The sequence below is a fragment of the Bombus flavifrons genome, chromosome 13 (genome assembly GCF_040668555.2).
Source record: "Bombus flavifrons isolate JBK064 chromosome 13, iyBomFlav1_principal, whole genome shotgun sequence".
NCBI lineage: Eukaryota > Metazoa > Arthropoda > Insecta > Hymenoptera > Apidae > Bombus > Bombus flavifrons.
Window position 1 is genome coordinate 10,158,407 of NC_138454.1, and position 27,223 is coordinate 10,185,629.

The 27,223-nt window shown below is 30.4% G+C and overlaps 4 protein-coding genes across 6 annotated transcripts; 3 read left to right on the forward strand and 1 right to left on the reverse strand.

Moving 5' to 3' along the window:
- The first annotated feature begins 2 nt into the window (after positions 1 to 2).
- On the forward strand, positions 3 to 11,495 carry Rme-8 (receptor mediated endocytosis 8). Of its 2 annotated transcripts, none has more exons than XM_069126131.1 (18): positions 3 to 355; positions 865 to 1,132; positions 2,181 to 3,026; positions 3,394 to 3,837; positions 3,931 to 4,341; positions 4,439 to 5,004; positions 5,128 to 6,043; positions 6,118 to 6,474; positions 6,556 to 6,747; positions 6,827 to 7,339; positions 7,430 to 8,008; positions 8,080 to 8,509; positions 8,580 to 8,862; positions 8,938 to 9,151; positions 9,220 to 9,405; positions 9,481 to 9,621; positions 9,699 to 9,939; positions 10,026 to 11,495. In XM_069126131.1, exons 1-18 carry the CDS (start codon positions 288 to 290, stop codon positions 10,139 to 10,141), a joined length of 6,771 nt encoding a protein of 2,256 aa, XP_068982232.1. In that variant the 5' UTR covers positions 3 to 287; the 3' UTR covers positions 10,142 to 11,495. The 2 variants fall into 2 exon arrangements, with proteins under 2 accessions (XP_068982232.1, XP_068982233.1); XM_069126132.1 differs by having other exon boundaries at positions 4 to 355; positions 3,469 to 3,837.
- An 845-nt stretch (positions 11,496 to 12,340) lies between these two features.
- Positions 12,341 to 17,248, forward strand: LOC138186339 (zinc finger protein 708). Its single transcript, XM_069126135.1, has 6 exons — positions 12,341 to 12,546; positions 13,624 to 13,726; positions 13,944 to 14,499; positions 14,589 to 15,580; positions 15,667 to 15,892; positions 15,989 to 17,248. The coding sequence occupies exons 2-6, from the start codon at positions 13,632 to 13,634 to the stop codon at positions 16,772 to 16,774; spliced, it is 2,655 nt and encodes an 884-aa protein (XP_068982236.1). The 5' UTR covers positions 12,341 to 12,546; positions 13,624 to 13,631; the 3' UTR covers positions 16,775 to 17,248.
- Positions 17,249 to 17,255: 7 nt separating this feature from the next.
- LOC138186342 (probable methyltransferase-like protein 15 homolog) lies at positions 17,256 to 19,281 on the forward strand. Its single transcript, XM_069126141.1, has 2 exons — positions 17,256 to 17,449; positions 17,715 to 19,281. The coding sequence occupies exon 2, from the start codon at positions 17,953 to 17,955 to the stop codon at positions 19,108 to 19,110; it is 1,158 nt and encodes a 385-aa protein (XP_068982242.1). The 5' UTR covers positions 17,256 to 17,449; positions 17,715 to 17,952; the 3' UTR covers positions 19,111 to 19,281.
- pug (pug C-1-tetrahydrofolate synthase, cytoplasmic) lies at positions 19,281 to 26,752 on the reverse strand. 2 transcript variants are annotated; one of them, XM_069126133.1, is made up of 13 exons: positions 26,667 to 26,752; positions 25,521 to 25,586; positions 24,336 to 24,671; positions 23,707 to 23,799; positions 23,374 to 23,515; positions 22,903 to 23,014; positions 21,715 to 22,280; positions 21,033 to 21,336; positions 20,742 to 20,959; positions 20,198 to 20,661; positions 19,864 to 20,116; positions 19,596 to 19,781; positions 19,281 to 19,529 (listed from the first exon to the last, which is right to left on the reverse strand). In XM_069126133.1, the coding sequence occupies exons 1-13, from the start codon at positions 26,690 to 26,692 to the stop codon at positions 19,440 to 19,442; spliced, it is 2,856 nt and encodes a 951-aa protein (XP_068982234.1). In that variant the 5' UTR covers positions 26,693 to 26,752; the 3' UTR covers positions 19,281 to 19,439. The 2 variants fall into 2 exon arrangements, with proteins under 2 accessions (XP_068982234.1, XP_068982235.1); XM_069126134.1 differs by lacking the exon at positions 26,667 to 26,752 and adding an exon at positions 25,664 to 25,872.
- Between the last annotated feature and the right edge of the window lie 471 nt (positions 26,753 to 27,223).

The window sequence follows — 27,223 nt, forward strand, 5'->3', positions numbered from 1 at the left end:
TCCCAGTCCAATGGAGCCGTCGAAAATGTCATTAGTCGGCTAAAATGCGATCAAATAGTGCCTAAATATCATTTGCTAATACGTCAAACATAAACATTGCGTACGCGATTCAGATTTACTTTGTGTTTCTCGTATCTGTCATTTTGAAAATGACTCTGCTGTGATTCATTTTCAATTCGTATGCGAATGTCCCTCCTACGCTACGCATCTTTCACAAACAGTAACCAGTGTTTTGTTAAAGCATTATTTATAATAATAAACACGCTGCATTGTCAGGACATGTTACAATGATGCCGATAAAGGATAACCAGGATGTGGCATGTTTTCTGGTCACAAAACATTCATGGAAAGGAAAGTAAGTTCGCGTTTTTTAGTTCTTACTACTTGTCAAAAACTATCCGTTTTATGGATAATAATATGCGTACAATAGGCAATAAAATAGGTACACACGATTTAAAGCATCGTAAATTAGTTATGAAAAGTGGAATTGCTATTATAAGGTGTACATGTGTTTTTGTCTGTGTATATTTTAAATAAAACAAGAACCTAACGCTGGATTGCAGGGATATAATAATACAAGGAAAAATAGTTAAATAAGAATCACATGTTATATATTTGTATCTTCCAATGAAAAGATTGTAATACTATCATATTATAAACACATATTAATATTATAATATATTTCTAACATATTTTGACATTCAATATCATAACAGAATATAATTAAACATATTGAAATTAAGTAATTTCTATGCTTACTTATTTTTAACATGCATATCACCTTGTTATATGGAACCTAACATAAATTAATATATTTTTATCTCAAATAAATATTAAAAATCTTATTTAATGCTTATAAAACAGGTACAAACGTATCTTTTCTATTGGATCCATGGGTATAACAACATATAATCCTACTACATTAGAAGTTACAAATAAATGGGAATACTTAGATTTTATAAGTGTGCAACCAACAAACAGAAATCAATTAGGTCTGCATGAATTTAGTATAACAATGCGCAAAGAACGAAAAATTGACAATATGAAATTTAGTTCAGAATACAGAGCTCATTTATTAACTGAAGCTCTGAAATATAGAAACCAATTTGCTGAGAAACCTAAAGAAATTTTGGTGAGTTATATATTCTTTATATAACACTTCCTGGAAAAGATGCTATTAAAGTTTAATCAAACCTGTTATCAACCTAGCCATATGGTTAATGTATATGTAATAGTCTGTAGTATATTTGTTTACAGTTATCTGTACAACTAATACATGCAATACCATTTATATCAATCTATATAATATCTACTAATTGTAATTTAGTATTTTTATCAAATCATCCTATTGAATTTTGTAATTAAATAAAATATTCAAAATAAAACAATAAATGGTAATTATATAAAAGAGGGTACATTAAAAAAAAGTTACATTAGTATTAAAATTTTTTTAAATAAAAATGCAAAAAGTAATCAAAATATCTTATTAAGTTTCTCTCATGAAGTCAAGCAACTTTCATCTAAAACACTGTTTTATATTTCTCATACTTGCATAAATAATCACATGTATATATTTAAAATGGACATACTGTATAATTATGAAAGCTCATGAATAAAAATATTAAGGTTTCTACATAAAAAAAAGAATTTTAGAAAAATTATTAATATTTCTTTGTAACTTTTTCTAATTGAACAATTGATAAATCTTTTGCCAGTTGATTGCCCTAATTAAAAGCAGTAACTTTTATCCCAAAATCTTTTCTTCTTCTTACTTGCAGTTTGCGAGTTACAATATAAAATCGAGAAATAGCCAAATTTTCAGGGGTCAATATCACTTTGCAATGAGTTTGGGTAGCAAAAAAATTGCATTATATATAACTATATGTACGAACACACATGTAATATCATCATATCCATAGATAAAGCTAATCCAAACCTAACTCACATTAAGATAAAAAATAACAAAAGTATTTTTATCAATATCTTGGAAATTAAAGCACTGTGATGGTTATATCTATAGGGAAATCTTGTTCAGAATCATGGTCATAACATATATTTGAAAATCATTGAAATTGGTGAGATGTACCCTTTTCTATATAACTGCTCAATAGATAAACTATTATGTTTGCCATTTTCAATGTGTACTGCATTTATTAAATTAATATTTTCATTTTCTCTAGAGGTATCAAGCTTATAAACATCATTGGTCTGATACAAGATTACCTGTTGTGTTAGAAGTGACACCATATAGTCTTGACCAATTAGATCCAGCAACCAATATGGTATTAGCCAGTTATTGTTATAAAGATTTTGAAGGAATTCTTACAATGAAAGATTATTCTAATGGATTTGTAATTGTATGTGGTGGATTTGGACGCTTACATCTTTTTGCTTCTCAACACATGGAAGAAATTAAAAAAAAGCTGCTGGAATCAGCTATGAACAATTTAGGTATCAGCATAAAAGTTTTGAAAGAACCAATCAAATTAGATGATTTTGTTGCTCAGAGGTTGGGTAAATTTAGTGCTGATGAACATATAACAAGTGTATCAGAATTTACTGTTCATAAGTATTCATCTAGACATATAGATCCTCAGAGAAGAACTCTTTGTCTTTCTGATACTTGTTTATTGGAAAGAGATCCTCAGACGTATAATATTTGTACTCTTAGACCTCTGTCAGATATTTTTGCGTTGATTCGTGACAATGAAAATCCACAATTATTTACTATACAGTATCTCAATGGTCAAACACGTAGTTATACTGCAACGGATAGAGATTCTTTGTTAGCTTCCTTATTGGATGGAGTTAGAGCATCTGGTAATAGAGATGTTCATGTCAGAATGTATCCAGTACCTAGGGGGAAAAGACTTGGACCTCTTAATTTACCTGTTGATGAAGAAGTTGAAACATCTCATGTTAAGTTTCTTCAACAACCACCAAGTGGACGTAGTTTTGCTGAAATTTTGGAAAGATTTAATGCAAATATTCCCTATAGTGGTCTTAATTACTCTGTTACACAAGATGTAAGACATATTCCCTATATTTAATATTGTGTATATATATATATATATATATAATATTAAATTTCTATATGATTATCAAATATAAAAATGAATATTGTGCAGTGCATTAAAGCGGTGATAGTTTATTAAATTTGAATTAAATCGTATTAAATTTTATTAAAATGTATGTGTGATACAAAATAATACATTATACTTATCTTTGCAGATTGAAATAAATTGAATAAATACCTATGTAAAAAGTTGTTTCTAATATTTTGTATTTTCTATTTCTTTTTTATTTATAATAATAAATAGATCGTATTGATCATATTGTATAGATGAATAGATTATATAGTAATCTGAATAGATATTTTCTTTTTTTGTCTAGGATGTTGTACCGCTTGAATGGACTGCAACAACATTACAACTTCACATATACCATTTGATGAATAACTACTTACAGGGTCTTTTTACTGAAAATAAAGATAAAATTATTCTTGGTGCTTTAAATGCATTGGTCAATAAGGAATTAGAAACAAACAGTGAAATAGAAGCACAATTCCATGCTATAAGGAGATTGGTTGCTAGCAAAATTGGTTTTACTGCATTTACAACTCTTCTTGGATTTAGAGAAGCTATTGGACATAAAGTCGTGAAAGCTTTGAAAAGACAAGATTATGGTGTAACACAAGCTGCTATAGATTGTATTTGTGCTCTCATGCAACCAATGCATGATGATTGTGATTTAAGACAAGAACAGTTAAATAAAAGTAGCCTTCTCAGTAGTAATAAATTTTTGGAAAATTTACTTGATATGTGGATTAATCATATCGTAAGTGTGAAAATATTAATCTTATCTTCATTTTCTTAACAATAGTAGTTACTGTCCTGTAGTATGCTAACATTGTTCCTATAAATATTTCAGAATCATGGTACAGGTGCTCTGGTAGTCTCTGCCATGCTTGACCTCTTAACTTTTGCTCTGTGTGTACCGTATAGTGAAACGACCGATGGTAAACACTTCGATAATCTTCTAGAAATGGTCGCTGCAAGAGGAAGATCGCTTTTTAAACTGTTCCAACATCCGTCACTAGCTATTGTTAAAGGTGCTGGATTAATAATGAGAGCGATTATCGAAGAAGGTGCACCAGAAGTGGCTGCAAAAATGCAAGAACTTGCTCTTGCAGAAGGAGCTTTACCGAGACATCTATTAAATAGTCTTTTTACTGTTGGTACTGATGGTAGACTGTTGACACATAGACAATTGTGTAGACATCTTGTAGGACTTTGGGTTACAGGACATCCTACAGCTATGGGACTGTTGAAAAGGATTATGGTAAATTAGCATTATTGACTGAACTTATATAATATCATTTTCATTTAATTACAAAAATGGAAGTATCTAAGTTTGTATTCATTATGCATTTATACAGCCTGTTGGTTTATTAAATTACTTAGACTCCGATGAAAAAGTACCCGATTCGTTTCTTGAGAAAGAACGATTGAACAATCGTGATAATTTAAAGATAGCTATAGATCACGCATCAAAAAATAAGAAAAGCCCACAGTGGATTGCGATCGAACGTCAAATGCGTGTAGTTGAAAAACATGTAGAACATGCTCTTCAACACTGGGGAGCTAGGATTGGGATCGAACGTAAAGAGAAAATCAAAGAACGTCCGATAGTATTAAGAAAACGCAGAGAAAGAATTAAATCGGAAGCAAATTGGAATTTGTTTTATTATAAGTTCAATCAGGATCATTCACTGCCGAATTTAATTTGGAATCATAAAACACGTGAAGAATTAAGAACCGCGCTTGAGAATGAAATTCGCGCGTTCAGTTCTGACAAAGATTTAGCAGGAGGAACCCTAATTGCTTGGAATCATAGAGAATTTGAAGTACAGTATCAGTGCCTGTCAGATGAAGTGAAAATCGGTGATTATTATTTAAGGCTTTTGTTGGAAAAAGATAGTCCAGACAGTCCAATAAGAAAATCGTATGTATGATAGAATTTTAATTGTTGTGATTACAATTCAGATTATATTAAATTTATTTCTTAAATTTTCTCACATGTATCATGTTGTGCAGATGAAGTAATAAATTGTTATTTTCATCACAGATATGAATTTTTTAACGACTTGTACCATAGATTCATATTAACAACAAAAGTCGAAATGAAGTGCCTTTGCTTGCAAGCAATGACTATAGTATATGAACGATACTATGAAGATATTGGTCCATTTTCGGATACAAAATATATTGTAGGAATGCTGGAACGTTGTACAGATAGAATGGAACGTGATAGATTAGTCATGTTCATAAATAAACTTATATTACATAGAAGAAATGTAAAAGATATAATGGATCAAAACGGAGTACGCACATTAGTCGATCTCTTAACTTTGGCTCATTTACACACATCTAGAGCAGTTGTACCTACACAAACTAATGTAATAGAAGCAGGACCACAGCAACAACAGGTTATGGAAAAAGAATGGTATTACAATGACGGAGATCAGCGGAAAGGTCCTATAAGTTTGAAAGATTTAAAGGAATTGTATCATACAAATCAGATTACATACAAAACGAAAGTTTGGGCACAAGGATTAGACGGATGGCGAATGATCTCGCAAGTTCCGCAATTAAAATGGACATTAGTCGCGAAAGGGACACCAGTAATAAATGAAAGTGAATTAGCAACATTGATTCTAAATATTTTAATCAAAATGTGCGAGTATTTTCCAAGTAGAGACGTTGATGACGCGGTAATTAGACCTCTGCCGCGCATGAAGCGGTTATTATCGGATCTTCAGTGCCTACCTCATATTGTTCAACTTTTATTAACGTTTGACCCGGTTTTAGTTGAAAAAGTAGCTACTTTATTATGTGAAATAATGCGAGATAACGCAGATGTTTCGAAAATTTATCTTACTGGTGTCTTCTATTTCATATTAATGTACACTGGTTCAAACGTTTTACCGATAGCGAGATTTTTACAGTTAACTCATACGAAACAGGCATTTAGAAGTGATGATGTAAGTGTGAAATTTATATGTTTGCTAACTGACAAAACAGATCAGTTGTCTCACATAATATTTTAATATCATAGAATGTATCATCAGACATCATGCAACGGAGTATTCTTGGACAACTTTTACCTGATGCAATGGTTAGCTATTTAGAAAATCATGGCGCGGAAAAATTTGCGCAAATATTTCTTGGTGATTACGATACACCAGAAGCAATATGGAATGCTGAAATGAGAAGAATGCTTATTGAAAAAATAGCAACGCATATAGCAGATTTCTCACCAAAATTAAGAAGCCATACTATGGCTAGATATCAATACATTGCTATACCTGCGATAAGATATCCACAATTAGAGAAGGAATTATTCTGTCAAATATTTTATCTAAGACATCTTTGTGATACTGTAAAATTCCCACAGTGGCCTATTCCTGAACCGGTAAGTCAATAGTAAATGATTTAAAAATATCTATTTATTAATTCTTAAAATATATTTAAAATAATAATACATAATTTTTAGGTACATTTATTGAAAGATGTGTTAGATGCATGGAAGAAAGAAGTAGAAAAGAAACCACCACTGATGACAATGGATGAAGCTTATAAAGTCCTTCAATTGTCCAGTGGAAAACAACATAATGAGGCTGAAGTTAGAAAATCATATTATAAACTTGCGCAAATGTATCACCCTGATAAAAATCCACAAGGCAGAGTAAGTTGTATCAAATTCTATGTACATTAGCAACATATAAATGTATTAAATTCTTCATAGAAGTGTTTTCTGTTCATAGGATAAATTCGAAGCTGTTAATCAGGCATACGAATTTTTATGTAGCCGAAGTTGTTGGTCGACTGACGGTCCAAATCCTGATAACATAGTGCTTATTTTAAGAACACAGAGCATTCTCTTCCATAGATATTCCGACGAACTTAGACCTTACAAATACGCAGGTTACCCGCAGTTAATTAAAACAATCAAACTAGAAACAGACGATGAGCAATTATTCTCAAAATCCGCGCCATTATTGGCAGCCGCTAGCGAACTTGCATATCACACAGTACACTGTTCTGCATTAAACGCGGAAGAACTTCGCAGAGAAGGAGGATTAGATGTTTTATTAGAAGCTTATACACGATGTGTTTCTGTCCTAAATAAATCGAGTAAACTTAATGATATAGCAGTGCAGGTATGCATGCATATCACTAGATGTTTCTCGGTTGCTGGGTCCTTTAGGGGCTGCAAAGATAGGATTATTGAACTACCACAATTAGTTAAAGACCTCTGTAGAATATTACACTTCAAGGTTAGTACTAGCAATTTTGAAAACATTGTTAAAATGTCACTATTAATATTACATATATTTTTTAATTATTATAATGATATATATTTACAGCATTTAACAAAATTATGTTCGGTGGCAACAGAATGCGTTTCTTCCCTTGCCACGGATAGTGCATTACAAATGCAACTTTTACAGTCTGGTGCTTTATGGCATTTATTATTATTTATGTTTAATTACGATTACACGTTGGAAGAAGGTGGCGTTGAAAGAAATCAAGACGAAAATCGTCAGGAAGTGGCAAATAATTTAGCGAAATTAGCAGTTCGAGCATGTGCAAGATTAGGTGGTTACATGACAGGAGAGAATGAAACACCTGTTAATCCTGTTACTGTTGCCGCGTTAGAAAGTTTATTAACGCCTTATCTAGCTCGTCAACTCTCGAAGGATAAACCGGAAGAAATATTAAAAATCCTAAACTCGAATTGCTCCAATCCATATTTGATTTGGGATAACGGAACAAGAGCAGAATTGAACGAATACTTGGAAGCTAAACGACAAGAAAGATTAAATGGCAATGATAGTTTTGAACATGATTTTAGTGACTTTAAATATAGCGTCCATGCCGATGAACTTATTATTGGAGAAATATTTGTAAAAGTATACAATGAGCAACCCAATTTCCCTATAGAGGTAATTTAACATTATGTAATATTTTTCCGATGAAAAAATTATTTTTACTTAAAACAAACAAATTTTTTCAGAACCCCAAAAGTTTTACAATTAATGTACTTGACTTTTTGTCTGAATCGTCAAAATATTTGACATCAATGGGCAATATGGCATTAGCTAAGAAGGATCAAGAGAAATTGGAACATATTGTTATGTCTTTAGAAGCATTAAAAAATGTTATAAAAAATAATCCAGGAATTGAATTACAATGTATAGGGCACTTCAGATTATTATTTGGACTTCTGAGTTGTAATAACTTTAAGTTGATACAGAAAAACGCACTTGAAGTTATTAGTAATGTTACAAAGAACCAAGAATGTGTAGATGATATCGCAGCAAACGAGGTTATAGTACATTTATTATTAGCTTTAAATTCTCTGCAGGAGTGTCAGTTGCTAATATTGGAAACTTTGTATGCTCTGATGAGCTCCACGAAGATCGTAAAAGATGCACTGTCTAAAGGTAAAATTAAACATGAGCCATATCTAAAATTATATCTTTCTTTTCAAAACGAAATTTATGAAAATTTTAGGGGCTGTTGTATACGTTCTTGATCTGTTCTGTAATTCAAGTAACACTCAGATACGCGAAACAGCCGCAGAACTGCTTGGCAAAATGTCGTCTGATAAGTTGGCTGGACCAAAAGTAAAACTAGATTTGTCTAGATTTTTACCCAGATTATTTAGTGAAGCTATTAGGGATGCTCCAAAACAATGTGTGCATATGTTTGAAACAAAACACGAGAATCCTGAATTAATATGGGATGATAATGCCAAAGCTAGAGTGTCGAGGATCGTTGGGGAATTAAAAGACGAGTACATAAACATTTTTTAAAAATATTTATTTTCTTGTTTAATTACATTCGTCTAAGGCAAAATAAATTTTTTCAGATATTACATGTTACAAAGACGAAATTCCAATGCAATATTAAAGTTACCTGATACTCAAAGTAATATTGATATCGCAACAAATGAACCCGCAGTCGGAGGTGTATATCTTAGATTATTTATAGCCAGTCCCGCGTGGGCTCTTAGGAAACCTAAGGAATTTTTAAGCGAACTTATGGATACGACGTTAGCCCTTATGTCCAAGGAGAAAACTGATGTAAGTGTACACTTTGGTGTGTTATAGTATATGAGTATATTGATTAATTTAATAATATCCTTAAATAGTCGGATATGTTGGAATTAACAACACAAGCGCTAGTAAATTTACTTCAAGCACAACCAAGTTTAGCAGATCAAGTTCCATCATTAGGACACATACCTAGACTATGCCGACAAATGGCAATGCAAAACAATCAACCATCTGTATATAAAACTGCGATATTAATACTTCATCAATTAGCAGCAAGCGAGGTGAGTTCGTTGATTTTTCTTTATGAAATATTAAATAGTATTTAATATCAACAACACTAATTAATAATCTTACAGATTTGTATATCATCTATTTGTCAAACAGAATGCATAAGTCCACTGAAACATGCTATGCAATCTAGACGAGATATGATAGCAATAGCGTGCGAAACGCTGAATAGATTATTTTCGACTAACGAGGATAGACTTATAAAACAGGTAAATACAAGACATCAAATATTATTTCTGTCAGTATTATAAATTCAAGAACCTTTGTTGTTAATTGTTCCTTATAGGCACTGGACGCTGAAATGGTACCTTATTTGTTAAATATACTAGAAGGACGGTTAGACGTAATTGAAAACCCTGCAACTGCTAAAGCTCAAATAGTCAAAGCTTTAAAAGCAATGACTAGAAGCTTGTTGCTGGGTGAGAAAGTAAATGCGATACTAGAGAAGTCAAGTGTCTGGGCGGAATACAAAGATCAGCGACATGATCTGTTTATTTCTAATACAACTAATTCTGGTTACCTTACTGGTACGATATACATATCAATTATTTTCATTTCTATATTAGATATAATATATTTACACATACGAATGTAATAATAATATAATATATAGCTGGAACGCCGGTGTCTGCTGGTTATTTAACGGCTGGACCCAGTACCACATTAACCACCGGCCCACCCCCAGTCGACAAAGAAGATAGTTTAATTAATAGAAATGATAGTATCTGATATAGGTAGCATCGTAATTAAAAAAAAAAAAAAAAAAAGGAAGGAAATAGGCAGTAAGAATGCCACTTCTGGAAATTCCTATCGGTAAATCGGTAAATCGGTACCGATGTAAAGACTACATTGCCTGTGATTTTTGGCTCCTTAAGATAAGGAATTTATCAAACGAATAATGTTTTTGTTGAATTTACATTTATATTAAGATTATCACAATACAATGATACTTTTTATTATGCTATATAGGCAAATTATATAATTATGTCAGATATGTCATTCTTTACAGAGACATCATCGTGTGGCAAAAGATAGTATTCAATGAAAGTCTATTACTAAACAAATTTTTCTAGAAAATATCCCTCGAATAAAAAATCTCCCTCGTCGATTGTAAAAATTTTCTAGACAGCGTTTCATTTTGTACTTAGCAAATCTTCCGACACGATTTTTCATCTTATTGTGACAAACGAACTTACATTCCTGGCGAATGAAGGAATAATACGTTCGATGTTTAGCGTTGTTGCTGTATCTGAATGTGATTAATATTACTTGGAGAGATTTTTAAATACTTACTAATAAATACAATATATACATATGAACTTGGTCCAACTTCAACTGCTCGGTGTCCCATGTATCAACGAAAATTTTATTGTTTAAATTACCATCAACATTATATAAAAACATTAAATTTATATTTGTTGAATGTATCTTCACGATCTAATCGCATTTTTTGATATGGCAAAATGCTTTCATTTTTTATATACATTAAAAAATTCAAGAGCGTTTAAGTATGTAATACACATAAAAGCACAAATGCGCTATTTTCATTCATTTTAAAAAGTAACAAAAATGTAACTGTATGAAAATGATTTATCATTATTTCTTCACGATAATTTCACGTTACATTGTTTTCTTCAGAAATCTTATAAGAAAACACAATTACGAGCGTATATCGAACGTCTACAACAAATCAAACAATTATAAGAAATTTTAAACATACATAATCTTAAAACAAAATCGGTTATATATTTTAAAGCGATATTCATTCATTATTTCAATATACAATATATGAATGTATATCCTTTACTTTTGAAATGTTACACATATATGTATATATACACACACACGTATATTGTACTTTGTTATACATATAGCTTGTTTTATGTAAGCTTAAGGCCGAAAAAAGCGCTAAAACTTCTCGGTGATACTAAACGAGGATCTATCGAATGGATTAGATTCCATAAGTAGGAAGTTCCTCTTTTTCATATCAATTTCTAGTATTCTAACAAAGCGATCATTCAGCAAATACGGGCGGACATCCGTAGAACTTAGGAATATAAAACAAAAGTAAAAGAAAAAGAAACACGCTACGCGTTGTATTTTACTTGCCATCCACCAGTATTGTAATATACTTTTGCTACTTTGAATCGATAAGTTGAGTGTTCACGGCGTTAATCAAGCAACAAAACTACGTAACGAAGACACAAAAATGCTAAAAGTAATAGTTCCTCTGATAACAAGAATGTAATATGTAATGAATGTAAAAATGTTCACGTGTCTGATGGACGAGACATAAAACAGTATTTCTATACCTGCACTCTATAACAAAGGCGAACAACTGAGTTCCTTTTAGACTTCAAACCTTCGTTTCCGGCAGACCGCAAATTTATAAAATATTTACAATTCTTTCGTCACCGTGTACTTGACTTATCGATCGAATCTTCTTTTAGACAAATGGGAAAAGAAACAAAGTTATTAGTGATATAAAAAATAAAGAGATCGAAACGTTAATCATAACGAAATACAAAAAGAGTATAAAAACTGATTGCCATGTTCTTGCTGTACTTTGTGTAATATTGTTACTGACAGTCGAGCAACTGTGTGAACAAATATGGAAGAGCCTTAGTCATTTTTATGTATTTGCACCTGAGTTCTTAAGATTGAGAATAAGATATTGTATATAAACAGACAGACACACACACATACATGCACACACACACACACACACACACACACACACACACATATATATATGAAAGAAGTTATACCACAGATTATTGTACGTATAATTAGAAAATAAATGATTTTGCACATGGTACAATCGACTGTAAAACGACGTGATTTTTCTAATTTCATTGTCGTGTTTGTAAACACTATTTTAACGAATTGTGGAAAATTTGCCATTTTTCAGATATACATATGTTATTATTGTTAAACTTTGCATACGTCCATATTTAAGCATTTGCTGTCGGACTGATAGGAAATTAATTTGTCTAGACTGTTTTTGAATTGAGTAAACGTAGGTCTACTGTGAAGCCGTGCATTCCAGCAAGAGAGTAAAACTCGCTTTTTACAATTTTTTTAACTGAGCCTAGGATGAAGATGTAAACCACACATTTTGAAGATTTATACAGGTATGTATATGTCGAAAATTTCATCAAAATGGACTAACATTACTATAAGCTACGAACGGTTAAAAATGGTTGAAATCGCAGTTTTTCACGACTTTCGGTCTAAAATCTAAAGATTCTTACATCTTTGGATGTCTGTCGCTTATTTCCATATCAACCGATTCCGACCAATTACAATTTTTTCAAAACCTTTTTACACGTTATCTAGTAAATTAATCTTTCTAAATTCTTAAAGAAATCAAATGGTTTAACACAATTAAAAAAGAAAAAAACTAAATTTTAAACAATGTACAAATATTCATATGACTTATTGTATCTGTAATAATCAGTATATACTTGTTTCAGGTACGATATGCTCCAAAGCTATACATGTTACTTGAATGATTTCGATAAATCATGCGAATAAATTCGTTCTTTGAATCGCACTGTAAATTCTAATTAAGAAATTGGTATGTTCTCTTTTAAAATAAAATATCCTATGTCTACAAATTTCTTAATAAGAAAATCAAGATAGCTGTTGATTATCTGAGTCTTCAATGTCTTTGTTATTATTCTCATATATATTTAACGTTTGATTTTTTTAAAGGCAATGCTTAAGAAATTTGTACAAACCGATCACATAAGAATATTCTTGAGAAGAAGAAAAATATTTTTGAGTGCTAAATTTAATAATTTCTTAAACTGAATAATATAATACTGAAAAAATGATGCCACAAATAACTAGCATTCCGAGTACAACTTCAGATTAGCATAATCTTATATCATATTAATAAGTAGAAAGTAAAACAGAGTTTTATGTGTAAAAATATATAGATAATAATCATCTATGGTAATAATAGAAATTTAATCCTCGGAAGATAAAATCAGTATTCAGTACAAATCGAAAATACCTAGTTAGTTAACGCCATCTTTTAAGTATTGCTAGAATTGTAATTTCTGTACATGAAATCATTGTCTGTGATCAAATAACACAGCTACTAACAACATCTCGATAATAAATTTAATATAATAGATTAGTCTATAGATCTAATGAAGAAATTAGTAGAAAAGTACATAAAATTTATCATTTTTAAATTAAAGTGTTCAACATGAAAATAGTTTGCGCTGCCAAAACTTGTAAATACTCTTTGGATAATGAAGACTCGACAAATGTCAAATTCATTCACTTTCCGAACAGTGATACGTAAGTCTTGTCGAATTATAAATTAATCGCTACTTAAAAATAATATTTCATTCATTATACTAGTCGTAGTTATACATATTTTTAATTTGCAAGCAAATAATTTTTCATTATTATAATAATCATTATGTAAAATAATATACTTAATTAGTAGTCTTTCTTTATTTATTGGAAATTAAATATTTTGTTTTATAACTTGTTATAAATTATTTTCTTACAGTTCAAAAATATGGGCACATCAGTGTGATAGAACGGATCTTCTAATGAAATCTAATGAAGAATTGTATTCAAATTATTATATATGTTCTCATCATATAGAAGATCGTTATTTCATAAATAAGACAGATCCCGTGATAGTAGATCAACATGCTATTCCAACGTTATTTGAATCTGATATTATTGCTGGAAAAGATTCAAAAAATGTCTTTAATAAAAATGAACAAACAGAAATAACTGATAATGTTATGTTATCATATTGTGATATGGATGTTGAAATGGATCAGTATCATGAAATCAGTATTAAATTTTCAAATTTATGTAGAATATGTGAAGAACCATGTTTCGATGGTATAGAAATATTTTCACTGAGAGGAATAGATCTAAGGCTAAGAGAAAAAATAAGTTTACATTTACCAATCATGGTTGACATGGAAGATATAATGCCACAGAAATTGTGCATGAATTGTTATAATAAATTAGAAGTTGCACATTCGTTAGTTATAACATCTTTAAGAACAGACATGAGGTTGAAAAAATTTTTGAATATTAATGCAGAAGTAAGTAGCTAGTATATATAACTTAAAATTTAACTACTATATATGTACCATAATATTAGGATCAAATATATATATATATTATTTTACAGCTAAATTATGATCATAAGTATAGTGCCATAGCAAAAAAGTGTTCCTTAGAAATAGATGAAGAAATGTCTATGAATGAAACAACTGATGTTACACCTGTAGAATTATCTTCTAGCAAAATGAATGAAATTTCTATGAATCAGGAAGTTCCTAAAGAATTTAGTGACTTGGAAAATACCAATATGCAAAAAGATAGTCTTCAAAATAGTATAAGAAAGGAAGTGCAATCTGAATTAAATAGTTTTATTGCATCACATAATGAGGAAATTAAAGAAGATGAATGTACAGATAGACTAACAAAAAATTATTCAGATAATGAAATATTAAATAACGAAATTCAATGCTTGTATTGTAAAAATATGTTTAAAACACAAGAGATGTTTGAAAATCACAAAATGTTGTGTGATGGAGGAGAAATAGTTGTACAGAAGGAAAAAGAAGCTAATAATAATATGAATGATAAAGAATCCAATAATATAAAGATAATGAACTTTCAATTTATAACAAAAACTTGTAATGTTTGTCATGCGAATTTTGAAACTGAGAAACACTTTGTTGAACATAAACTTTCGTATTGTAAATTTCTTCAAGTAAAAGATTATCAAATTACTGATAAAATAATTATGAACAAAGAACAGTGCAATAATCATAAAGATTCCTACAATACCAATAATCCATCAATGGAAACCAATAAAAAATGTGGCCATTGTGGTTTGATTTATATTACTAAAAAGGAATTATTAAATCATATTATGGACTGTCATGAAGGTCAACTTCTATTTAAATGTATCATATGTGATAGAAGCTATGAAAAGTGGTCTAGTTTAGATGTACATGAAGCCACTCACAGAATAGATAAACCTTATTTATGTGATTTATGTGGGAAGAGTTTTAAACATTCCAATAATTTAAGAGGTCATAAAAGAACTCATTTAGATGATTCAAAAAAGAAACGACACATTTGTGACATTTGTGGAAATGCATTCAGATCTAGGTAGCATTTTAAAACTTTTAAGTACTATATTATAAAGTAAATCATTAATTTTGTATTTTTCAATAATTGTTAAATATGTAATTCAGATTTCATTTGGGAGAACATATGAATCAACATAATGGAAATAAACCTTACTCCTGTGAAAAGTGTGGCAAAGCTTTTTACAAAAGAATACAACTAAGACAGCATAAACTTTCTCATGGTTTGAATAAACATGTCTGTCCAATTTGTGGTACAGCTTTCAATCGTAAAGGAAACATGAATACACATCTTAAACGTCATAACAGTGGAAATGGTATATATACATGTAGCGTAAGTATACCATTATTAGAAACAAATTAATAGCATTCGAAATTAATAATTCATAGCATTCAGTATTACGTAAAAACATATGCATTTTATTCCTAGATATGTACACACACATGTAAATCAATGAGTGAGCTAAAGTTACATAGAAAAAAACATATAGAACAAGATACTATAGAAAATATAGAAAAAAAACATATTGATAAACCTACATGGAAATGTAAGAGTTGTGACCGAATATTTTCAACTCGAGCGGTATTATTAAATCATGAACGTACACATAAAGAAGATAAAATAAGTATCGATTGTAATATTTGTGGGAAAAAATTAGCAAGCAAAAATTCTCTGGTTTATCATAAAAAATCCATTCATTCTTCTGAGAGACCGTATATGTGCCAATATTGTGAAGAATCGTTTGTTTCCAAAGAATCACGTCTTATACACGAAAGAATACATACCGGAGAACGTCCTTACGTTTGCAAAATATGTAAAATGGAATACAAATGTTCAAGCAATCTTAATCAACACATAAAAATTCATTCTGGGATTAAGCCTTATATATGTATATATTGTAATAAAAGTTTCACGCGTAGAGGAACGTTAAATGTGCATGAGAGAATACATACTGGAGAGAAACCATTTGCTTGCGAAACGTGTGGTAGAACATTTTCTCAAAAAAATGATATGATCAAGCACACTAAAACACATAATGCTAAATCGTTGTCTTGTGAACAATGCAATGAAGTTTTCACAAGGAAGAAAGATATCCTAAAGCATATTGCTTTGCATGAACAAAATAATCCTATAATTCAGGAATATGTAGAGATACAACAAGAAATAGAACCTTACAGTGTGGATATAGCATGCTCCGAATTTAAATTAAATTAAAATAAATATTAGGTACTAAGATAATTTGTGCATGTAGGTACATAAATTTAGTTAACAGATTTCGCCTGCGTTTAGTTTCAATTTCAACTACTGCTGCTAATGTCGTATTTATCTTGAATCGATAACGTTACATGTGATATGAAGTTGGTAAGGGAATCACCACCATTTTAGTAAATAGTAAAAATTGATTTGTATATTTGCTCAGGGATTTACCTCGATCACATGATATAAAACCCTTTAATACGTTAGGTTTATTTTATTTTACACTTATTTATGATAGTTGGTGATATGTATTTAAAAGTGACTAACTTTTTGTAAATTGGTACTTTATCACATTATTATTACTATTTTTACTAACGTAAATCATTATTGCGCGACTTTGCCAGTTTCATATTTGTCTATCTCAGATAAAAAAATAGATATGAACTTTTCCGTAGAACCGTACAATTAAATAGGTTCTTGTCTATGCTAGTGTGCTAATTATATAGGTTCTTGTATATGCTAACTTTAGTTGACCTCAGCACTTGACCGCATGGTGCAGCACCTGTACTGAGAAATAACTAGAATTACGGTGCGTGAGCATTCTCGTTTCCTCTCTGTTATTACTATGGGTACATATAGAAATTATATGAAATTAATAGAATCATGGCCCGTGGATAATTCTAAACCTGGCAGGTAATTTTGTTAAATAAACTAAATTTGATTATTTTTTCCTTCCTCATAACCTATATTCAGGTTAGATTTAATATTTTAAATAGTTATAGTTATAAATGCTTTAATACTATATACAATTAGTTATATGTTTTATAGTATTTGAATATGTTATTAATTTTATATCTAATTATTGTAATTGTTGCTATGAAATATAATTATAATTTATATGTATTTTAGGGAGTTAGCTCAGCATATTCGTCATCAAGTAAAACTTGCTTTTGTAAAGGGTGAAGCTAGTGAAGTAAATCGTGAGCAATGTGACCGTTATTACATGAGTTTGAAGAGAATTTCTTCCAATCATTATGGACAAATGTATAGCCGTACACTTTTAAGTACTGCTAGTGGATTAACAAAAGATCAATGTAATTTATTGCTTACACCAGAAGCACAGGAGTACTATTCAGAAAATAGAAGAGGATTTTTTAAGAGTAAATTTTCAAGATTATTCAGGAATATTGTTAAGAATGAAGCTAATAAGTGATATAATTCATGTATATAAATATTATGGCATGAAATATCTAAAAAAGGATGTACATTATTTATTTTGGACACATAATGATACAATATATTTAAGGAATAGTAGAAAATATAGCGAAATAGCAAACAAAACTGATAATACTATTAAAAATATACCTCATGTGCCAGTTATGGTTAAGGAAGTATTACATTATTTGGAGCCATTACCAGGAAAAGTTTTTGTGGATATGACATTTGGAGCTGGTGGACATTCTACAAAAATTTTGGAATCTTCACCTGATGTAAAAATATTTGCATTGGATAGAGACCCTGTTGCATATCAATATGCACAAATTTTGTCAGAGAAATATCCTGGACAAGTAATACCTTTATTGGGGAGATTTTCTGAATTGCCACAGTTGCTTTGTAAATATCAGGTAAATGTACATAGCATAGATGGCTTCTTGTTTGATTTTGGTTGTTCATCTATGCAATTTGATGTTGCTGAAAGAGGATTTTCAGTGTCAAAAAATGGACCTTTAGATATGAGAATGGATGGATTTAGATGCCCATTAGAACCTACAGCTAGTGAAGTTTTAGAGCAAATAACAGAATCAGACTTAGCTCGTGTGTTAAGAATTTATGGTAATGAAAAGTATGCTAAAAAAATTGCACGTGCCATTATAGAAGCTCGATATAACTTTAGAAGCTTAAAAACTACACAAGAATTGGCTCAACTTATTGAATCTGTGGTTTCTGAAAAAAGACTTGATCAACTTGGCAGACATACTCATTGTGCAACAAAAACATTTCAAGCATTAAGAATTTTCGTAAATAATGAATTAAATGAGATTAACTATGGTATTGTTATTGCTGGGTCATATTTAAAAACGAATGGTCGTTTAATAACAATATCTTTTCATTCTCTGGAAGACACAATCATTAAAAGGCATATGTCAGGAAACATAACAGAAACTGTAGCTAATGTGTTACCACTAAAATATTTAAATTATGGTAAACATTATAGTTTAACTGAAATGGAAGATTTTAATAAAACACCTTGGAAAATGATGCATAAACATGTAATAACACCTACACTGGAAGAAATAAATGCAAATCCAAGATCACATTCTGCAAAGCTACGAGCTATCTGTAAAATAGCTTAAATTAATGTCAGATTTTAGAGTTGACACTGTAGATACGAATAAATATTTCCATTCGTATCTTTTTTTAAATACAAAATATTTATTGGATCTTTGACAATATATGTACATTGTATCATGTGTAAACAAAAAATAAAGAGTTACAATTTAGAGATGCAAAAATGTACAAAATATTCAAGGTAAAATATACTTTATAATACTTCATACATGAAACAAATCACCATTTAGAATCCATTTTTTAATTTTTATTCACAAAGATATGAATCTGCATAAAAATCTGTAATCTAATTGTAAATCATGACAACGTTTATAACATTGTAGATGTAACATACTTAAAATAAGCCTTCTATTTCATCTGTTTCACTGTTCCACTCCATGTCATAAATGCTTGGTCTTGTAGAAAGACCTGGCATCATCATTATCTAGAAATATAGTACATATTATAGTTACATATTATATCGTAATATTCAATAATCTGAAGTACTTACTTCTCCTACTATTGGTACTATAATGCCTGCTCCTACTGACACAAATATATCAGTAATTTTGAGTGTGAAATCTGTAGGTGCACCTTTAATGGATGGATCACCCGTTAAAGAGTTTGATGTTTTTGCCATGCATAGCGGTAAATTACCATAATTTAATTGATTATACTTCTTTATTTTCTCCTGAACCTGTGTTTATAATTATTGATTGTACATATAATTATGTAAATTTTATATCAAACAAGAATTTTCTACAAAATTGAGAGCTTACCTTGTCCGCAAGAACAACTTTTCCAGCTCCATACATTTCTTTGGCAATAATATTTATCTTTTCTTCTATACCAATATTAAGATCATACAATACTTTGAAATTACTAACTTTATTTGTAGCAGCTATGACTGCATCAGCTAGTTCTGTGGCACCAGCACCACCCTCTGCCCAATGATTACATATAGCTGCATTAGTAGCACCACTTTCTATTGCTGCTCGTTTCACCAATTCTAATTCAGCTTGAGTATCAGTACTGAAATAATATTTTACGATTCTGTATTTACTACGCAAAAGTATTTACGAGGAAAATTATTTACCTTTATGTAAAATTTACCTGTGAACATTAATGGCGACAATAACTGGAACACCAAATTTAATTCCATTACTGATATGCTTCTGAAGATTCGGAAGACCTTTCCTAACTAAATCAAGATTTTCCTCGAGATATTCTTTTTTTAATGGAACGCCAGTCTTTACCGGAGGCCCTCCACCATGCATCTTCAATGCTCTAACAGTTACAACAAGCACAACAGCGTTTGGCATATGATTAGATGTTCGACATTTAATGTCAAAGAATTTCTCCATACCGATATCAGAACCGAATCCACTTTCGGTTACTACGATACCTTCCGGTCCAACCAATTTTAATGCAATAGCGTCTGCTATGATGGAGGAACAACCGTGAGCAATATTTGCAAACGGTCCAGCATGAATCATCACCGGCGTTCCTTCCAATGATTGCATAAGTGTTGGCTCAATAGCATCTTTCAATAAAATTGCCATTGCTCCAGTCATACCCTAAATTTATGTATATATTATTACCGAGCACTAGAATGAAGTATTTGCAATTTCATAATTTGGATAATAGATATACTAACGAAATCTTCGGCAGTTAACGGTTCTCCATCTTTGTTAAAAGCAACTACTATGTTGCCGAGTCTTCGCTTCATATCATCGACGCTAGTTGACAATGCAAGTATTGCCATTATTTCCGAAGCAACAGAAATGCGGAATGATGTTTCTCGCGTTCTACCTTTCTCGGTCGGACTTTGACCAATGGTAATCTTCCGTAAATATCGATCGTTTGTGTCGACCACTGAAATAAGTATATTTGTGTAAAAGACTGTATCGTTTTTTTAATCTTTTGTGCATGATGTGTTCCATGTTACCTCGAGTCCAAGTAATGTTTTCTGGGTCAATATCTAATCTTGCGAATCTCCTCCTTTCTTCTTCCGTTAAACTATTTGGATCGGTCTTTGTGATACCTAGTTTTTTTAAACGTCTTAATTGTATCTTAGAAAATTTCCTTTCATTTTTGATAGTTGGTACAAGATGATCGTAAAGGGACTGATCACTTTGAGTACATTCGTGGAAATATCGAGTATCAATTTGTGCTGCTAATAGATTATTCGCTGCGCTTATGGCGTGGATATCACCAGTTAAGTGCAAGTTAAATTCTTCCATAGGAATGATCTGAAAATTGTATTATATTACTTATATCTTTTTATTTGATAGTATGCTTTGATATTTTTTTCATTATTATCTCTTCTTTCATCTAAATCATACAATTTTCGGAGTTAATTTTATGAAGAAATTAAAATATTTATAGTACGACGATGAACATCTCTCTTGTTTCGTTCCTGATTTGTGTAATGAGTTTTTATAAAGTGTTTATCATTCTAATACATCCTTTACGTCGAAAAAGCATTGAAAAACAATATGTATCTTCTTTTTATTTACATCTTTTAATAATTAGTGGGTTAATGAAATTTTACATGTTAATGCTAACATGATTGGCAGTAAGATTAAGTTGTATACTTTAAACATTTTTTTAATTTCAATAGACAATACCTGTGAATATCCTCCACCAGCTGCTCCTCCTTTAACTCCAAAAGTAGGTCCTTGACTAGGTTGTCTTAGAGTTGCAAATGAATTCTTTCCTTTGAACGCTGTTAATGCTTGCACCAAGCCTAACGACATTGTACTTTTACCCTCACCAAATGGTGTTGGCGTGATACCAGCAACTACCACGAGTTTTCCATTTGGTTGGTTTTCCAATCGTTTTAAAACTTTCAAGCTGATCTTTGCTTTTGTATTTCCATAAGGACTAATTTCATTAGGAAGTAAACCAATTTCCTCGGCTAAACTCGTGATTGGTTTAGGTTCCTGATTTCTTGAAATCGTTATGTCGTTAGGTACCGGCTTTTGGGGATTGACTTTTAAAATTTTTAAATTCCATTTTTTGTTTAATATTTTCTCTGCTGTTCTTTGTGCAGATATTACCGTGTTTTCCATCAACATAGCAACGGTCATTGGACCAACACCACCAGGTACTGGCGTGATATAAGAAGCTACTTTAGCAACTTCATCATAATCTACATCGCCCACCAAACGTTGCCCACTTTTTTTTGTAGGATCTGGAAGAATTCTTCAGATTATTATTTTATAAATGAATTCAATGACTTTATAATTATTGCATTTAATTGTCCGGCGCTCTGTCACTATTTTCGGTTGAATCGTATTTTTCTATCGTTAAAAAATTTCATTAAAAAAAAATTGCTACCGATTTTCGTGAATCGTTCTTTTAATTGTATATTACAATTCTTCTTAAGACAGTAAAAATCTTCTTCTTCCTTTCAAGATTGCGAAATACAAAATTTGAGGATCGCAACTATGTTGATATTTTTTAAAATCCTAGAATTCCATTAAGAACAGGATAAACAAAAGTAAATTTCGGAAATAATAAGTTTAAAAAATGATCTTCTTTAGCAGAACTAGGATGAAGAAATTTGTTCAGATTTATTTCTTCAGTATCTGCCTATTATATAATGATATTTCAAAATTCGAGATCTACATTATGAAAAAGAAGGTACCTGCGTTACAAAATATACTTTTTATAACAGTGATAATGAGCTTAGGAATTATAACATTAAGTACAATAATTATTGCAAGTTTAACATTAATAATACGCAATTTTAAGGGAAATAATATTGATAGGAGAATAATATCAATGAATGCAGTACGTGAAATTATGTCTACCTGGAATGGAATTGATTCCGCAATCGATTACGACTGCACCCGGTTTAATCCAGCTTCCTTTAACCATCCGGGGTTGACCAATACCAACCACTAAGATGTCAGCTTGTGAAACCTTCAATAACAATCGAATATTCGATGTAAAATATAGTTAAAATTTTCTATATCTTCGTTTAAAAATTCGTAAAAAGTATAGTTAGAATGTTAATCTTATAAGTGAAAAATGTCTTATCTAGCATTTTTTATTTTTCAAGATATAGTGAAATATTGTAAGTTATCCATCTTTTTACCCTTTAAGCAATGTTGTATTATACAAACTGTTACGAAATGACGACCAAATATTTTGAATTGAACGAAGAAAAACGAAGACAAGAAATAATAAAACTTAATTCTTCTCAGGCATTTCAAAATGATACATAAATCATATTAACTAAGGAAGACAATATGTTGATCCAATGGAGATAGAATACTTACAATTTGTGGAAGATATAGCGTTTTTGAATGGCATACTGTTACAGTTGCGTTATGCCATTTTAATAATTCAGATATAGGTGTACCAACGATTTTACTTCTGCCTATAACTACAGCTCGAGAACCAGCGATCGGTACGCCGCTTCTACAAAACATTATTTCAATTATTTTGCATTAGATATCATCTTATACTTTATACAGGTACATAACTATCATGCATAATCATTATATTTATCTATTTAAAAAGTTATTTCTTTTTAATTATCATGTTGTGTCCTTTTTTCGAATGGAAAACATAAGGAATTGTTGGCTGAAAAGAAAACTTTTTCAACATACCTTTTGATAAGTTCAAGGCATCCATTTGGAGTGCATGGTAAGAATCCAGACATATCGCCAATGGCTATTCTTCCTTCGTTAATTGTGTTTAATCTAAAAAAATAGAATATTTTAATATTCATTATTCTGTGCATAGGAGGAAATAGGCATTACTTCTTATTTTCGGTCATAAATACAGGTTAATGTTTGAATATTTTCCAATAACGCTGGATCGACGGAAATATTGTGACGTTCCCTAACAAAATAAGTAAAAAATTGTTATCGAGTTTGCAAGTGTTTAAACGGAAGGTTTTTAACGACTACGCTCTTATCATTTAATTCGAGATGTTTTGTGTCAAAGGTCACGTTACTGATGCGTTTCCTTGTATGTGTCAGCATTTATTTCTTACATTAAGTTATCCTAAAACACATTTTGCTTAATAAACTTGTCATTTAATAATAAATTTTTGAAAATTTCGTTGCGAACATTGATTAATTCATATTCGTATACGTGACTCGGTGCATAAAATATATTTAAAATAGATGTTAATTATATTATTTTTTTTCAGTTTAAATGAACAGTATTTCAAAATTGAGCGCAGTATTAAACAAAAATTATTACATTGATTATGACAATCTGGAAAACTTACCCATCCACATCCTTTTCGGGCGATACTAAGTCGGTAATCATATGAGAATTAATTCTATTGATACTGTCAAGCGGCATTTGTATGATGATACCGTGTATGTTTGGATCATTGTTCAATTTATTTATTTTGTTTATTAATTCTAGTTCTGTGGTGGTATTTGGTAATTTGACATGATCTGCGATAATTCCAATTTCACTTGCCGCTTTTATCTTCATTCTTATATAAACATTTGAGTCTTCTCTGTTGCCTACTTGAACGATCGCTAAACCAGGTACATAATTTGGTAATTTCTCACTCAATGCTCTCACATCTTTCTTTAGATTTTCACGAATTATGCTAGGAAAGTAAAAATTCATTATAATATATATGTTCAATAATATATAATATATTTAGAACTATATAAAATGATTTGAGAAAAATAAAGTATTAAATTTGTTAAGTTAATAATTTAGGAATGTATCTATTCGAATTTTTTTTTGTAATATATTTCGAATTAAATTGATTTCGTATACATATTTTGTTGATATTGACATTGATAATTAGAAATTTGAAATATTTTATTGGTAGAAATTTTCTATTTGTATATATATATATAATTCGATAATATTTTTTAGAAATACGTAGATAAATTAATATATTCATATGTATATCTACATTTTCGATATAGCATGCATCTCTTACGAATATTTAAATTTGGCGGTTCTTAATGCAGATAAATGCATCCATGCTTTCTAAGGAGTAATATACAATTAAATGTCTTACTAAATATCAAGGATTTCATTTCAAGAATTATTTGTATTGTAATGAACGCTTTTTTTTTATTATGTAATTAAGTCACAAAAAATATACATAACCTCACATAGGGAAAGAGGCATACTTTTATACAGCATATAATTGTTAAGAACTGGTTTAAGAATTAAATTATAAAAGATAGGAAAGTCAGTGCAATGAATAGTATCGACCTCTACGCAACTATGAAACACTCGGAAAATTAATTTAAATCGTAATTTCTATTCGAATAGCTTTTATTTTGAAATTTGAACCACGTGTAGGATCAGATCGATAAATTATTTCGAGGATCTATTCTGAAAGCTGTAATACATTTTATTTGAATAGCTACATACGAATTAAGTATACTCTTTTTATTGTTTAAAGCTTATTTTTGATTAGTTTTTAATAACTTACCTTGCCAATATAGTGCCGGATAACACAATTCCTCGTGTATCTGTCGACATGATTCTGTGCAAGAATCTATAATCACACAAAAGAAATTACTTTTACTTAATTTTTCACTGTACAAATTAATCGCTGTGTAAATTAAGACGTACAGATCGATACGATCAACATGAATTTACTGGAAGACCGACACTGTTCGAATGAACAGTTTAAGAGCAGGCAACCGGTTTACAAGCGATTCAACTCGTGACTCCTGAATACTCATGTATATAAGTATATATCTTTGTAGTGATATCGTTATGCGAGCTGTTCACACATTGAAGCACCTAATCGATCATTTAAACGTTTATATCCACTCGAAACTTGAGTAAAATATAATATGTAAAGCATGTGTGTGTCAATACGTGCAATAAGATAAAAATTAACCCAAACAAATGTTCTAACAATTACTTTACTTTACCAAATAAAGAACCAACCCCCAAAATCAGTCTTCACAATTAAATAAATTCTGTCAGACACCTCGGACTTTACTTAGATAAGAAACCAAACTGAAGAAAACACATTCAAGGGAAAATAAAACAAATAAAAATTACTAGAAAATCAGTATAGTGTGGTATATTAGGCTTAAAATAAGAAACTCCGAATTGAGCAGAGACAACAAATTATTAATATATAAAACCATTATTAAATACGTATGAACATATTTATTACAAATCGGGAGTATGGTGGTTAAGTGAAACTTCAAAAAATAGAAAATCTAAATATAGGTATAATGTAAATAAATGTATTTAAAAAATGGAAAGCAAACTATCATCTTAAGATTCATCCTCAACGCGTTGACTTTTATCAGAATCGATGATATAAGGAAAGTGCTAAAAATTCCCACAGTTGAAGAAATTACATTACACACCACAGGACATAAACAATAACACAAACATAGTTACTAAGGACTGCTACACAAACTCCGATTTATTAATGCTCACGCACTAACACATTACACACGCACATGTAACAGTAATAGAACGTTTCACTAATTCCCGATAATTCTTTCGGAATCCACACGATTCTTTTTAATTTTTAAAAAATATACTTGACGATTAGGAAGACAAGAGTATGAAGAATTTGAAAGAGTATTATAAGAAATATTATTCTTACCTGAAAGTTTGCAGTATTCGTGTCATATGATAGAGTTAAGATGACGATCCAGTAGAGACTAATGAATCATTAACAAATATGATCTCCATGGGGGGTAAGGAAATACATGCAACAAACAAGAGAATAATGTTCACCGATAATTTATATCGGAACTGTAGTTGATAAACTTTGATCTCCATTATTTAACATGCATGTATGAAGACAATATTATTATCTTTACGAGATGCAGAGTATATACGAGTAAAATAATTTCTTCTTAAATCATCGATATTTTGTATTCGTAATAATAAGTTTTTGTCTGAATATAACAGAATTGCAATGTTCAACATGAATGAGATAAAAGTGAATGCATTTTCGTAATACTTATGTACGTTGATACGAAAATGAATCTAAATGTTATGTATAGTCGGTGTAAAAAGTAGTCGCATAGCCTTTAAAATAGAATTTTTTTAAATTGGATTAAACAACTTGATTTATTTGGAGAAGCTGGGAAGATTAGTTTATTAGTAAAAAGACTTTTGGAAAAGTTGCAATTGTTCGGAATTCCGAAGAAAGAA